At 41.0% G+C, this 13,592-nt stretch overlaps 2 protein-coding genes across 2 annotated transcripts; one reads left to right on the forward strand and one right to left on the reverse strand.

Annotated features, from left to right (window-relative positions):
- Positions 1–710: 710 nt before the first annotated feature.
- On the reverse strand, positions 711–5,616 carry LOC311056975 (uncharacterized protein). The gene is made up of 7 exons (XM_084073842.1): positions 5,451–5,616; positions 3,564–5,003; positions 3,300–3,452; positions 2,978–3,121; positions 2,822–2,895; positions 2,307–2,447; positions 711–2,179 (listed from the first exon to the last, which is right to left on the reverse strand). The coding sequence occupies exons 1-7, from the start codon at positions 5,552–5,554 to the stop codon at positions 1,944–1,946; spliced, it is 2,292 nt and encodes a 763-aa protein (XP_083929968.1). The 5' UTR covers positions 5,555–5,616; the 3' UTR covers positions 711–1,943.
- A 1,236-nt stretch (positions 5,617–6,852) lies between these two features.
- taf6 (TAF6 RNA polymerase II, TATA box binding protein (TBP)-associated factor) lies at positions 6,853–13,306 on the forward strand. Its single transcript, XM_084074028.1, has 15 exons — positions 6,853–7,021; positions 8,286–8,443; positions 8,559–8,645; positions 9,006–9,159; positions 9,243–9,299; positions 9,425–9,544; positions 9,630–9,745; positions 10,476–10,553; positions 10,672–10,773; positions 10,882–11,064; positions 11,313–11,387; positions 11,473–11,598; positions 11,695–11,868; positions 12,060–12,251; positions 12,778–13,306. Exons 2-15 carry the CDS (start codon positions 8,288–8,290, stop codon positions 13,060–13,062), a joined length of 1,905 nt encoding a protein of 634 aa, XP_083930154.1. The 5' UTR covers positions 6,853–7,021; positions 8,286–8,287; the 3' UTR covers positions 13,063–13,306.
- The last annotated feature ends 286 nt before the right edge of the window (positions 13,307–13,592 follow it).

Raw genomic sequence — 13,592 nt, forward strand, 5'->3', positions numbered from 1 at the left:
CACACACACACACACACAGCTACTGTATATACAGCCTAGCATGCCAAACATGAATGGGTAAAAGCTAGCAACCGATCAACAGGTTCAGGGTTGAGGAATGCCCTCAGGAAGTTGGCTACTTTCCACTGACGTGCAGCAAGCTCTGTTTCCACAACTTCTCATACAATAGATTTCTAAGTGTGTTTTCAGAAGAAGTGTGTAATCAAATAGGATCTGTATAGTATTCCATTTCACCCTTAAAACCACTCTTCCTGAAAATGTAGGAGGTTCAGGCTAAACACAGCACCATTGTGGATTAATGTTTTACTGCAATTTGGCATCAGGAGTGTTGGACATTAGTGTGACCTCATTATTGGCTTGTGGAAAACCACCATCAATCATAATCTCAGAACAGGGAACTAAACTGTTTATATGAACTCTGACACAAGAATTATTCAATAAGTGTTTTCACGCACTTAACCTTGTTAAGTGTAAAAGCCAGCTATGCCACTCAACAAAGCATCCCCACTATCCTGTTTTTGTTACAAGTAAAATATACCATAACATGAGGCAGGGTTAAATGGGGACATGGACACAATCTCATACAACCAATAATAGACCATCTTGTGATCTTCAGAAACCCCCTCACCTCAATTAGAAAGTCAGCTCAACAAAAACATTTTGAGAACAAATATATTTATTTTTCAATTTTGTTATTCAGTGTTCCCTACGGCATATCTGTTGAATAAAGTGGGTAGTTTCTTTACCAAACATCATATCTGTTTAACAAATCCATATTCTGACCCCACTGCTCCCTTTGCCTGCAGTAGAATTAACCACTTAACCCCCATTTTCACAAATGATTCTGAAATGTTCACCTTAAATGACATGCCATGTTTTTGAAAATAATGTACAAGTTCACTAAGCATCATATCACATGACATGTTGTGAGCTGTCAAAAAAAAAACTGTTCGCCTATATGACTGTCCAATATATGGACGCCATGGTATACTGTAAGTGGTTGAGAAGTGCTCCTAGAAAGGATTATGTGACTTATGATTGTTTACAAAGGTGTTGACATTTATGGCCAACTTGGGATCGGTCTCCATGTATGTAAATGTTTACACTGATCTTAAATATTGTTCGGACTGAAGTTCAGTTTTCCAACAACAATGGACAAATAGGTGGACACATGAGTAGCAGCATAGACCCCTTAACAGACGACGTCACACTGATAAGAACCAGTATGCGTGCAACCAGTATGCGCTAAATGAAACCCATTCTATCAGGTCTCGCCAGGACGTGCCACACTAGCCAACACACAAGAGGGGGTTGGGGTGTGCTGAAACTAGCGCACCCCGAAACAACAGGTTGGAAATTGATTGCGTGAAACAATCACCTGCGCATCCAGTCTCAATGTTAGTAAACAATTAATTGGTCTATAGCTATCACAATTTAAGTTTTAACAGCTAATGAAATGCCTCGCTTGGAGCATGTTTTAGATGGGTAATCGCATAGAGAGCTATTATGTTAGTCAATTGCAATTAAAAATGTCTGCTTAAGACAATGGATGGGCAAAAGATAATTGCATTGCTATTCTTGAATGCACGGGGACTTACATTTACCCAACTTTCCGTACACTCTCGTCTCTAAACAGTAATATGTAAACTGTTCAGTGACAGAATGCGGCTATGAAATGGAAAGAAAAAAAAACTGTAAATATAGCATGATCTTTGACAATAAAGTCCAGACAATACTGTAGGATAACCATCTCAAATGGGTCTCCTGGAAATGTCAAGAAATCTAGAGCCATGGTGTGATAAGCATCCTTTACCTTTACATTGCACTCAGTGGACAAAGATAGATAAATTAATAATAAAGATAAATTCAGGAAACCATGCCCTGCTCTTGTGTGTCTAAAGGCCAACACTTGGTTCTTGAGATATTATCTTAAGTAACCCAGGTCAGTTGAGGTAAACATCAGCCTCCTTTAAGACATCCTCTTTTTGGTGAAAGTAGTCTCTGAACCATGAAATGTGATCCTTCTTCTGTTGGACTGTCAGATGAGCATTGCTGGCCAGACCAGCCACCACAAGCTCCATGAAGTGACGCACCGGCCCTTGTTGGGGAAAGCCTTCCTCCAGGTGTTTATCCAGGAAAATATGCTCATGGAATGGGACACTCATTTCCTCTTCCAGGCCTGAGGAAGAGTGACAGCAGCATTGTAAGGAAGCATAATACCAGACAGTGTATTGTAGTACTTAAGACAAATTAAGGTTTGGCTTTCCATTCCCTGTGTGTTATTCTAGCATGCAACAATTACCTACCGGCTTCATTGTTGATTGGATACTCCCACAGTTTTCCTTCTTTGGTCCACTGAACCATTTCTTCTAAAGCATTGCGGGGTGATTGGTTCGCTGACAGAACTATCTGATTAGCAAAGTCAATGTCCCATAGGGTTGGCCTCGCTGAAAACATGACAACAGCGTTATGTTGACAACAAGTCATAAAAATATTGAAACCATCCTTTTTCTAAACTATCTGTTAACAGGAAGTATAAATTGAGCTTCATTCTATTGAAAATAAATGTAATCATTGAAGAGGTGTTTGTATACAAGGCAGCAAAGATCTGGTGAGAATAATGAATGCAACAACAGAGAAAATGATTGGTTTGGTGTCTTATCAATATCAATATCAATCTCAATACGCATCTCTTGATGCCAAGATTTAAATGGTTAGACAAAATACATTAGTCACAGATTTTGACATCTATGTGGGTAAAAGTGGGTAAAATAGGCTTAAATCAAGACAAATGCAGTAGTACTGTATATCCATCCCTTACCTACTGCGGTCTCAGCTTCTTTGTCTATAGTGGGGGAAAAGATGCCAAGTCTTTTCCCTGAAAACAGGGTCCTCCTATCGATAAAGCAGGGGCATTAGTAATCAAATCCACTGTACACCTCAAACACGCATGGACACAATTATAAAAAATACTTGCCTTCTCCGGACGCCATCCAGCTCAGCTGTGATCCCTCTGTCATGTACATAACCTCGCCCATCATCATCAAAGCGGATCTGATTAGATGGCCGAGCATTCTGTCTGTTTGGCCCTTTCCCCACTTTCATGTCAGCAATGATTACACTGTGAAACATTGATAGTCATTATTTGGGACATAGGAACTGGGATTTGTGTTTTCCATTTCACAGAAAATTTTAATTCAGGCATAAACCCTTGCCAATATGAGGGTTTGGGACCATCTTTAGTGTAAATACAGCTATAGTAACATTCATGTTCTACAGAGAGGTGACAGTATACATACCCTAGGTTGTTAACCTCCCCTTTCTTCTGGGCATCAGCAACTGCCTCATGTTTCCTCAGTTGTCTGAGAAGCTCAGATTCGGCCTGGCTTTGGTTCGGTAGAGTGGCGGCAGCGGCGGAGGCAGCAGCAACCAGCTCAGGATTCAGTGCGTCACTGTCACAATGGAAAATGTTATCATTCCACGTTGTAAGAACGTATGGCATCACAAATATCCTCCCAAACTAGTTTATAATGAGTTTGTTTAACACAGAACTACTGTCTCACCTCTGGACGGATGCCTCCTCTGTGGCCTTCTGAAACATACTCTCCGTGCTCTCCATAGCTGCTGGCTTGGGGGTGGGTGGGGAACTTTGAAGGACTTTCTTGCTTTTAAACTTCCTCTTGCTGGTGACATCCACCTTCATGGCCCCCAGAAGATCCAGCAGACTCGCCTTGCTGCTCTTTGGTGAGTCACTGCTTGTCTTACACTCTGTGTGTTCTGTGTTCTTTAGCGCTACCATACCCAACCCTTCTGTGCCCTCTTCTAGCCTAACCTCAAGCCTTTCCTCACTTGTATTTTCTATGGACTTTTGTACTTCCGGCGTGCTAATATCATCCATATGTTGTATGGTATTATCTGCCTCTGCCTGAACCACTCCAACCTCCACCACACCCAACCCTTCTTTGCACTCTTCTAGCCTAACCTCAAGCTTTTCCTCACTTGAAGATTCTTTTGACTTTTCTACTTCCGGCATGCTAATAATATCCATCTGTTGTATGGTACTATCTGCCTCTGCCTGAACCACTCCAACCTCCACCATACCCTCCCATTCTTTGTATTCTTCAAGCCTAACCTCAAGCCTTTCCTCACTTGTAGATTCTTTTGACCTTTGTACTTCTGGTGTGCCAATATCATCCATCTGTTGTATGGTATTATCTGCCTCTGCCTGAACCACTCCAACCTCCATCATAACCTCCCCTTCTTTGTCTTCTTCTAGCCTAACCTCAATAACCTCAAGCCTTTCCTCACTTGAAGATTCTTTTGACTTTTGTACTTCCGGATTACCAATATCATCCACATGTTGTATGGTATTATCTGCCTCTGCCTGAACCACACCAACCTCCACCACACCCAACCCTTCTTTTCCCTCTTCTAGCCTAACCTCAAGCCTTTCCTCACTTGAAGATTCTTTTGACTTTTGTACTTCCAGCGTGCCAATATCATCCATATGTTGTATGGTATTATCTGCCTCTGCCTGAACCACTCCAACCTCCACCACACCCAACCCTTCCTTGCACTCTTCTAGCCTAACCTCAAGCCTTTCCTCACTTGAAGATTCTTTTGACTTTTCTACTTCCGGCATGCTAATAATATCCATCTGTTGTATGGTACTATCTGCCTCTGTCTGAACCACTCCAACCTCCACCACACCCAACCCTTCTTTGCCCTCTTCTAGCCTAACCTCAAGCCTTTCCTCACTTGTAGTTTCTTTTGACTTTGTGCTAATATCACCCATCTGCTGAATGGTACTAGCTGCCTCAGACTTAACCACTCCGACCTCCGCCACTTGTTGGGACATCTCGGTGACTTTGTTTTCCGAGCTATCAACCTTTCCTTCCATAGACGTTGACGACTTGTCATCTTGCTTAGGAGGGAGAGAATCTTTCTTTTCACAGTAGTTGATTTGACTCGTGCTAAGGGCTTTGACTCCTCCATTTGCAACCCTGTTTAAAAAGGTACAAAGAAGAGCTAATGGTTAATACGGTTTGCCAATATTGAGTTATTGAGATAACCAGAGGACTCAAGTCTACACTATTAAATCTTGTATTCTCATCTAACAGTTTCAAGCGAAAACAAGCCTAATAAAACAATAATTAAGTTGTTATGTTGAAGTGTGAAACAGGTAACTAACACTGCACTCTTAAGCATGTTAACGCAAAGATCCAACTGACTGTGCCATGGTCTCTTCAAGTTCAAAGGCATAATGAAGACTCAATGAACCCAGTGTATACTATATCCACGTCCTACCGGTACCGGGGAAACGTATACATAAGGAACATGTATCTATCAATGTCTCTACAAGGAACGATTTCATTTCATGTGTGGTGTGCTGCTGAATGAGAACCTGCATGTTATTACATTCAATGCTAGCCAACATTCACGTATCCTACCTGAAAACCGTCAGTGCAGGTACGTCGCATTTCGTTGGTGACACACATGCTTCAACTGCACGATTTCGCGCTCTATAAACTGAGTAAAACAACCTTCTATACATAGTTGATGAAGGAAGAATAAAGGTCGTCCTTGCAGTTATAACTTATGTAGCATGGGGGTCAGTCTCAGTGTTGCCAGGTTTAGTGAGAGAAATAAGCAACCAGGTCTGTGAAAACAAGCCCAAAAGAAGCGGCCACATGGCGGCTATTTGAAAATAGCCGATACATTCTTCAATCGGGTGCATTTCGCCTTTCCGACATGTTGCCTTTCCGACGTTGACGAACCCTATACCTAACCCTAACCCTAACCCTAACCGCACGCGGAAGCCACTAGTCGGAGTGGCGAGATGTCGGAATGGAAGGAGAACCCCTCTTCAATCTTGTGAAACATTTGGAATATTTTAAAAACATTTTAATGACACAAATGTTGTATGGGGGTCCCTAGACCCTGGCATCAAATATTTTCAGATGGGGGTGCACAGACACATACATATTAATTCGGGTGTGTTTGACATGAAAATGTTTGAGAACCACTGGTTTAAACAACCCCAAAATAAGCAACTTTACTCTTTAGAAACAAGCCCAAAAAAACTGCAACCCGCAACTACAGATATTTACAAGCAACTTTACAGAAAAACAGGCCCAAAGTCGCTTGTAATACGCGGACATGGCAACTCTGGTCAGTCGTTTCCCTTTGTTGTTACATTGATATGGCACCGCCGTGGAACTAAAACACAAAGATAGTTCCGCCATAGAATTGTAGAATTATTTGAACTATAACAACAACATATGTTATTATAAATATGCCCGATTAAGGAGTATACATGCAAATTAGTGTTGCTTATAAAATGAGAAGAACACTTTGTTTTCACCGGGGCAAAAACATAAAATGTAAATCTGAGTGATGTCGCTTTCATATGATAATAAATGTACTTCTGCATAAATCTATTATCCTAACCCTAACTCTGTAAAAAAAAAAAAGTCGTTTCCCCCCCACTTTATGTGTTTTTAATTAATCATAAAACAAACAAACAATGTGAAAGACAATCCTACAACAGGACCTTCCACTCACAGGGCGCTGTAAAATCACAGCAAGCCAGAACGGGGGGGGGGGGGGGGGGTTGAATTCCGGACATTTACTTGTAACAACGAGTACTTCTACATTGCAGTGCTATTTACTTAAGTACAAAATGTGAGTACTTTTTCCCACCACTGGTAGTAGTAGTTATTTTACTTGTACCTTTTATCTAACCTCGCATCACCAGTCTTTCTACCTCGGAGGAAAACCTTTTATCTGTCAGGACCTTAACGACGCTCTCGCGTTACGTAGCCTAGCGTGCCGTGAATCAAAATGGCGATATTTCAAAAAAAGAGGTCGGAGCTGCGATTGATGGAATAAATAAATCAACAAATGGACATCTACCTCGATCTATTAGCTCGAACAAATAATCCCAACAGTGGATGCTTTTAGTATATAATTTCCTGCGAAAAAGTGGACAGATTAAAGCGGTAGATCAATTTGCACACAGGTAAGAACAATAACATGGGCTAAATTATTAGCTTTGCAAGCTAATGTAGTTCACAACCATGCTAAGTGGCTACAGCTACACTGGTGAAAAGTAGTATGCTTTGAATAACAAATTACAATCCTATAATCAGGGCTGTCACGATTACAACATTCAAGTTGACGATTAGTTGTCATACACATAATTGCGATTAAAGATTTAAATTTGTGTTTCTGTCGTTGAAAACTGGAGTATATGAATATAAAATACATTTCTGTTTGGCTTTTAGGCTTCGTAATCTAAAAACAGGGAAGATATGACAAATAATTTGAATTTACAAAGAAATGACTGACATTTGATTAATGATTGATTTATACTTTTAATTTGTTTTTAAAATAGCGGAAATAGCTGATCTACAAGCTTACCGCCACGAAGTGACGCGATTATGCAAACATAATTGTGATTATCTCAAATAATTGCGATTAGACAATTATGTAATAAGTGTGACAGGCCTAGATATAATATGATATAACTGATGAGTGTGGTTCTGAACATAAACATGTATGCACCGCTAGGATCGCATTGAATGAGACTGGTGTTTACACAGATCGTCTGTGATGACTGTTTGTAATCATAACAGTACGTTTAATATAGCGCCACTCAATGCATAGCAACGGAGTGCTTCACTAATAAAACACAATAAAAAATAATTATTATTATTAAAAACAGGAAAAGGTAATATAGGCAATAACATAAAAATGGATGGTCAAAATGTATAATTACAGAGGTGATTACTTACTTAGATAGATGTTACAATACAGATCAAAATGTAAATACAAAAATACAGTTTAGGGGGACAGGGGACTAAAAAAGAGGCACGTAGAAACCCTGTTCTCTTCGGACAGGCAGGGCATCTATTCTCTAATGGTAAATGGTGATCTTTTACCTTCATAACTTGTGCTTTGTCTTAGGACCTCAAGCTGTGCAACAGGTGGCTCATAGGGGAAGAGTAGTTCAGAAATGTATTGTTGAGTTGCTACTGAGCTGGACTTGGCTGACAGGTAGCCAGGAATCTAGTTTAAATTAATTGTGACCAAATGTATGTTCAACTTATCACCCAAGTTAAATGGGCTTAAGCACAGTGTTTCTAATAAGGTCTTATTAGAAACACTGTTTCTAGGTAGGTAATTCTAAGTAGCCTAACTGCAAGTATTATGTGTATGTGATTGTGATTGTAATTTGGGAGGGATCTGGTCTTCAGTGTTCATTGGGTTGTGTGTTTCAACAGCCATGGCAGAGGAGCGGCGGCAGAATAAGTGCTCCGTAGTCCTGCCTACAGAATCCATGAAGGCAATTGCTGAGTCTGTAGGAGTGGGGCAGATGCAGGAGGAAAGCTGTGCAGCCCTAAGTGAAGAGGCCAGCTTCAGAATAAAGGAAATATTTCAGGTAAGGGTCAGTGGATTCTGGCAGGTAATGTTTGTGAATCTTCTTTGAATTTTAGAGTGCATTTGTTGAATCCCATCTCTTGAAAATGTTCTCTTTATTTTCTCCCTGTCTACAGGATGCTCTGAAGTTTATGCACCATGGGAAGAGACGTAAATTGACAACCAATGACATCGACAATGCTCTCAAGCTGAGAAATGTGGAGGTGAGTGCCTTTGCAAATTGAACTCCTAAAGACGTTTGATTCGTGCTAACTGCGATTGTTTGTACTTCATGGGTGTCATTTATTGAAAATAAGTGCACATGTGAAAAGAAAGGGGCCGTACTCCATATAATAAGTTATAAACTAGGTGCTGAATCCTCCAATAATGCACAATAACAAAGGCCAGGACAGCACTCCCAATAGTGCAATATTAAGATACCTTTATTGGGAGTGCTGTCCTGGCCTTTGTTCATTAAATAATTAAGTAAGGCTGTTGTCCATGTTTATTAAATAATTAAATGAGGCTTTTGTCCAGTTCCCAAATAAGTTATGTATTCTATTAACTCTTAACTATTTCTATAGCCCCTTTATGGGTTCCAGTCCCAGGAGTTCATTCCCTTTCGCTTTGCAAGTGGTGGTGGAAGGGAGCTTCATTTCTATGAGGAAAAGGAAGTGGACCTGAGTGACATCATCAACACGCCCCTCCCCAGAGTTCCACTAGACGTTTCTCTTAAAGGTAATACAATAAATAACATTGCATGTCATCAGTGATATTCCATCTTTATTCAGCTTCATCTATTTTTTTGTTTTAATCTCCAGCACATTGGTTAAGTATTGAGGGTGTGCAGCCTGCTATACCAGAAAATCCACCTCCAGGTGAGAGCTCATCCTGATTTGTATTTTGACTTCTCAGGAAAGCACAGTAAAATGTTAATGCAAAATCAAACATGCTTCTATTAAATGGAGAAAAATATAAATACTCTCAATTACTCTATTTGTAGCACCAAAAGAGCAGCAAAAGGCTGAGTCTACAGAACCCCTGAAAGTTGCCAAGCCAGGTCAGGATGAGGAAGGAGCCATTCAAAACAAGGGACAGGGGGCAACCTCTGCAGAAGGCAAAGGTAAGCATCTTATATTTTATGGCACAGTACATTGCAATCTACCACAAGAGTCATTTCCAAATCCTCTTAATCTCTCATCTTTAAGGAAAAGACAAGATGAGGATGAAGCCACGCAGCACTCATGAACTTTCTGTTGAACAGCAGCTCTACTACAAGGAAATCACAGAGGCCTGTGTTGGCTCATGTGAAGCCAAAAGGGCGGTAAGTTGTGCCTCCAAAATACATTATAGGATCCATAAGGCTTAATTATAGCTTGTCACTTGACAAAACCATGTTTCTCTTTATTAAGTATAAATTAAGCCTTATTCTGTGTTCACACTAGCAGTGCCTAAAATGTGGTCAGCTATGCTGTCGGCGAGATGTCAACAACGAGTGTGTTGCTCATCATGTTGACGTCATCAAGCATGCATCTGTCTGGGAATGAAGAGCAAGAAAAATATAAAGGCTTGGGTTAAAAAGAACAGGGAAGTGGCTCAGGGCAAGGATTTGTTCTTCCCTGTTATAAGCAGGAATTGCGTGGAGAGAGGTGAAGAGGTGTGGAAATAAAATAAAATATAACAAACAAAAACTTCACTGCATCACTGGAGCACTGAAAGAAATTGAAGCCAGCTCACCTTTTTTACGTAGCTTTTGTAGCTCGTCTGCAGTTTCAGGCCTCAATTTGTATCTTCGTGTCCCTTGCTTACATTGAAAGTGACGTGTAGCCCGTCGATTTGTCGCTGCTAGTGTGAATGCAGCATAAAAAAAAAATATATATATATATATATATATATTACTGTTATCACATTGGTTTGTCAAGTAGTTGTGTACAGTTACAAATTGCTTTGGCCAATCCTGAAAAAGGTTCATATTGCCCCCTCCAAAGCTTACTTTGAATTATTACACATTATGTCAAAAGAGTAAATTGTGTGTTTTCTTTTGTCTTGCTCAGGAGGCTTTGCAGAGTATCGCCACAGACCCTGGGCTGTATCAGATGCTACCACGATTCAGCACCTTCATCTCTGAGGGGGTGAGCAACTATTCCAATCCCTTCAATATCTGTGTAACAGTTTGACTTCACTGACACATTGATAACAGTACCCAGGCGTCTCACTGTTGAAGGTACTAACTTAATGCTCTTTCCTAAGGTGCGTGTAAACGTGGTGCAAAACAATCTGGCTCTGCTGATTTACCTAATGAGAATGGTCAAAGCTCTAATGGACAACCCCACACTGTACCTGGAGAAATATGTAAGCATTTGACACAACACAAAATTCAGGACTGTTTTACACTGGGGAAAACAAAAAGAAATTCAACAATATTGTGTTTTTTCCTCCCCCTCAATGACTCTTGTGTAGTTACATGAGCTGATTCCAGCTGTGGTGACGTGTATTGTGAGTAAGCAGCTGTGTTTGAGGCCTGATGTTGACAATCACTGGGCACTAAGGGACTTTGCTGCTCGCCTCATGGCCCAAAGTTGTAAAACCTTCAGTACAACGACCAACAACATCCAGTCGCGCATTACCAAGACCTTTACTAAGGTGTGTGTTTTGATTTTTCTCTACATGTCACGGTACAGACTAAGCATACTATAGTTATAATAGTGCACTGGTTTTTACAAACAAGCTTGTATTTGGGGCATCATTGAAGGACAAGTGGGTAAAATGACTTAGCTATTATATGGGCTGATTATTTGTAAAGAAAGGAAAGCGAAATGGACATTGGTAGAGATGGATGTCTTATCACCCGTTCTACTGTTCTCTAACTACCTGTTGCTGTTCACCCTCAGAGTTGGTTGGATGAAAAAACCCAGTGGACGACACGTTACGGCTGCATAGCAGGACTTTCTGAACTTGGATATGATGTGAGCGTGATTCTTATTGAGAGTTTTTTTTCTTCTATTTGTTTTTTCTTGTGTTGTCACTAACATCTGGCTTCATCTTCTGTAGGTGATTAAGACATTGATTCTTCCCCGGCTTACTATAGAGGGTGCTCGCATCAAAGCAGTGATGGAGGGACCAGTGGTGTCTAATATTGATAAGATAGGAGCCGACCACGTTCAAAGCCTCTTATTGGTAAAACTAAAAGTTTCATGACTTTAAAGATAGAACGTCTAAAATTACTTATATTCCATATTCTAAAACAAAAACTTTGTTTTCTTTCCCCTCAAGAAACATTGTGCCAGTGTTATTGCCAAGACCCGACCTTTACCGGATATTGTGGAGCAGTACCGGGTCGACTACGGTTACCTAGGACCCATGCTTTGTTCCCACGTGGTGAAGGCCAGGACCCAAGCCGCATTACAAGCTCACCAAGTCAATAGAACCACCTTAACAATCACACAGGTAACTGAATCCCTCAAAGCTTCAGGAAAGAAAATAACGTGTTACATTGTCACAGTGTGGGAATAACTCATTGTAAACATAACTCTCTGGTCTGGATATCCATACAGTTAGCTCATTAATGGCACACTAAACTGCTGTTCACGTGAACTCAGCCACCAGGTAAAACGTGTCTGTGTGTTTTTTTCCCCCAGCCTCGTCCCACTCTCACAGTCTCGCAGAGTGGGTTGAGTGGATCTTCAGGGCCTCGCACACCCAGCATCATTAAAGTTCCCACCTCCCTCACCCTCATGTCCCCTCGCCCAGGGACACCATCTCAGCCTTCTCCCCCGGCAACAAAATACATCGTCATGGCAACAAGTGCAGGGGCTGCCTCAACTCAGCAGGTACTTTGAGTTGCAGCCATGCTCAAGGAAATGGTCACCACCACTGGGTATAATGGAGATTGCAAAAAATGTGGGACAAACTATTTGAAAATGGCAGTTAAAAGAATTAATTATTTGGTTCTGTTTCGGCTGAAAAAATTACACAGATTTATGGATATTGATGGTCCTCCTCCTTGACATCCTAGACATTTGACATGCTGCAGCTAGAGACTTGACACCATTAAGGATGTATTATGTGGTACATTATGTAATGTGTATTACTCCCGTTACAAATATCACATTAACCCACTGGATGCAGTAGTTTTAGTCCAATCCATCCAGTACATGATGTCACAGACACCCCAGTCAGACCGACCTGTAAGTCGTCATAACTAAAGTTTAATAACAGTGTCATCCTATGAAACCAATTATACACAAGGTTACATAAGGAGAGGACTTCTATAAAATCAGCAACAACAAAAAAACTTAAATAAACCTGACTCCAGTCTTAGAACATGGTTTAATATCTGTTTTGTTTTTTTCTCAGGTTATCACCCTCAGCTCTTCCAAGTCAGCCTCCCCAGTCACAAGCACTGTTCCAAGTGCCACTTCCACCTTGCAACCACTGGTAAAGCTGGAGCCGGGAGGGGGGCCTGGTTTAACGGGGTCCCGGCCTCTCCAGAAGTACATAGTGGTGTCTCTACCCTCTTCCGCCTCCTCATCCTTGGAGAGTAAGAGCTCCATGCTTCCCACCTCCATATCTTCATTAGAAGCAGGCATGAAGATGGAGCGCTCAGAATCTCCTGGAGCCAGCACCCAGTCCCCACATTGAGACAGCCCAGTGTCCAGATGGGACGCCACAGAGAATTTTACCTTACTGGAGCCGCTCACATAAACTTTCTGAAAGCAAACACCATATGACTGAGAAAGCATGGATGTTACCAGATATTGTATATAATATGTTCATGCCTAATGAAAACTGGGGAGGTTAATCTGTGGCATTTGTAATGGTTCAAGTGATATTCTAACTGATTTTGTTTTCTTTTTTTTTTTACTCCAAAATAAATCAGATTTTGTAAGGATCTCAGTGTGAGCATACGCTTTTGTTAATTGGGCTTTATAGCCGTATATAATTGTTTCTCAGAAATAGTGTTTAATTCGAGCAATGTGGCTTCTTTTAAAAGAGAAAAGAAAAAGTAAACTATAGAGTAAGCTAAACTAGTGGGCTGAACCATAGACCCCTTAACAGACGACGTCACACTGATGAGAACCAGTATGCGTGCAACCAGTATGCGCGCAATGAAACCCATTCTATCAGCTCTCACTAGGACGCGCCTCATTAGCCAACACACAAGAGGGGGT

Source organism: Gymnoscopelus microlampas, assembly GCF_963454915.1.
Source record: "Gymnoscopelus microlampas genome assembly, chromosome: 12".
Taxonomy (NCBI): domain Eukaryota; kingdom Metazoa; phylum Chordata; class Actinopteri; order Myctophiformes; family Myctophidae; genus Gymnoscopelus; species Gymnoscopelus microlampas.

Excerpts from the sequence above, each read along its gene's own strand:
- LOC311056975 (XM_084073842.1), bottom strand. The coding sequence starts at position 5,554 with ATGTATAGAAGGTTGTTTTACTCAGTTTATAGAGCGCGAAATCGTGCA. Across the intron at positions 5,004-5,450 it reads CCTGCACTGACGGTTTTCAG|GGTTGCAAATGGAGGAGTCA; the intron begins GTAGGATACGTG and ends CTTTTTAAACAG. Across the intron at positions 3,453-3,563 it reads GAGGAGGCATCCGTCCAGAG|TGACGCACTGAATCCTGAGC; the intron begins GTGAGACAGTAG and ends CCATTGTGACAG.
- taf6 (XM_084074028.1), top strand. The coding sequence starts at position 8,288 with ATGGCAGAGGAGCGGCGGCAGAATAAGTGCTCCGTAGTCCTGCCTACA. Across the intron at positions 9,160-9,242 it reads ACTAGACGTTTCTCTTAAAG|CACATTGGTTAAGTATTGAG; the intron begins GTAATACAATAA and ends TTTAATCTCCAG. Across the intron at positions 11,599-11,694 it reads ACGTTCAAAGCCTCTTATTG|AAACATTGTGCCAGTGTTAT; the intron begins GTAAAACTAAAA and ends TTTCCCCTCAAG.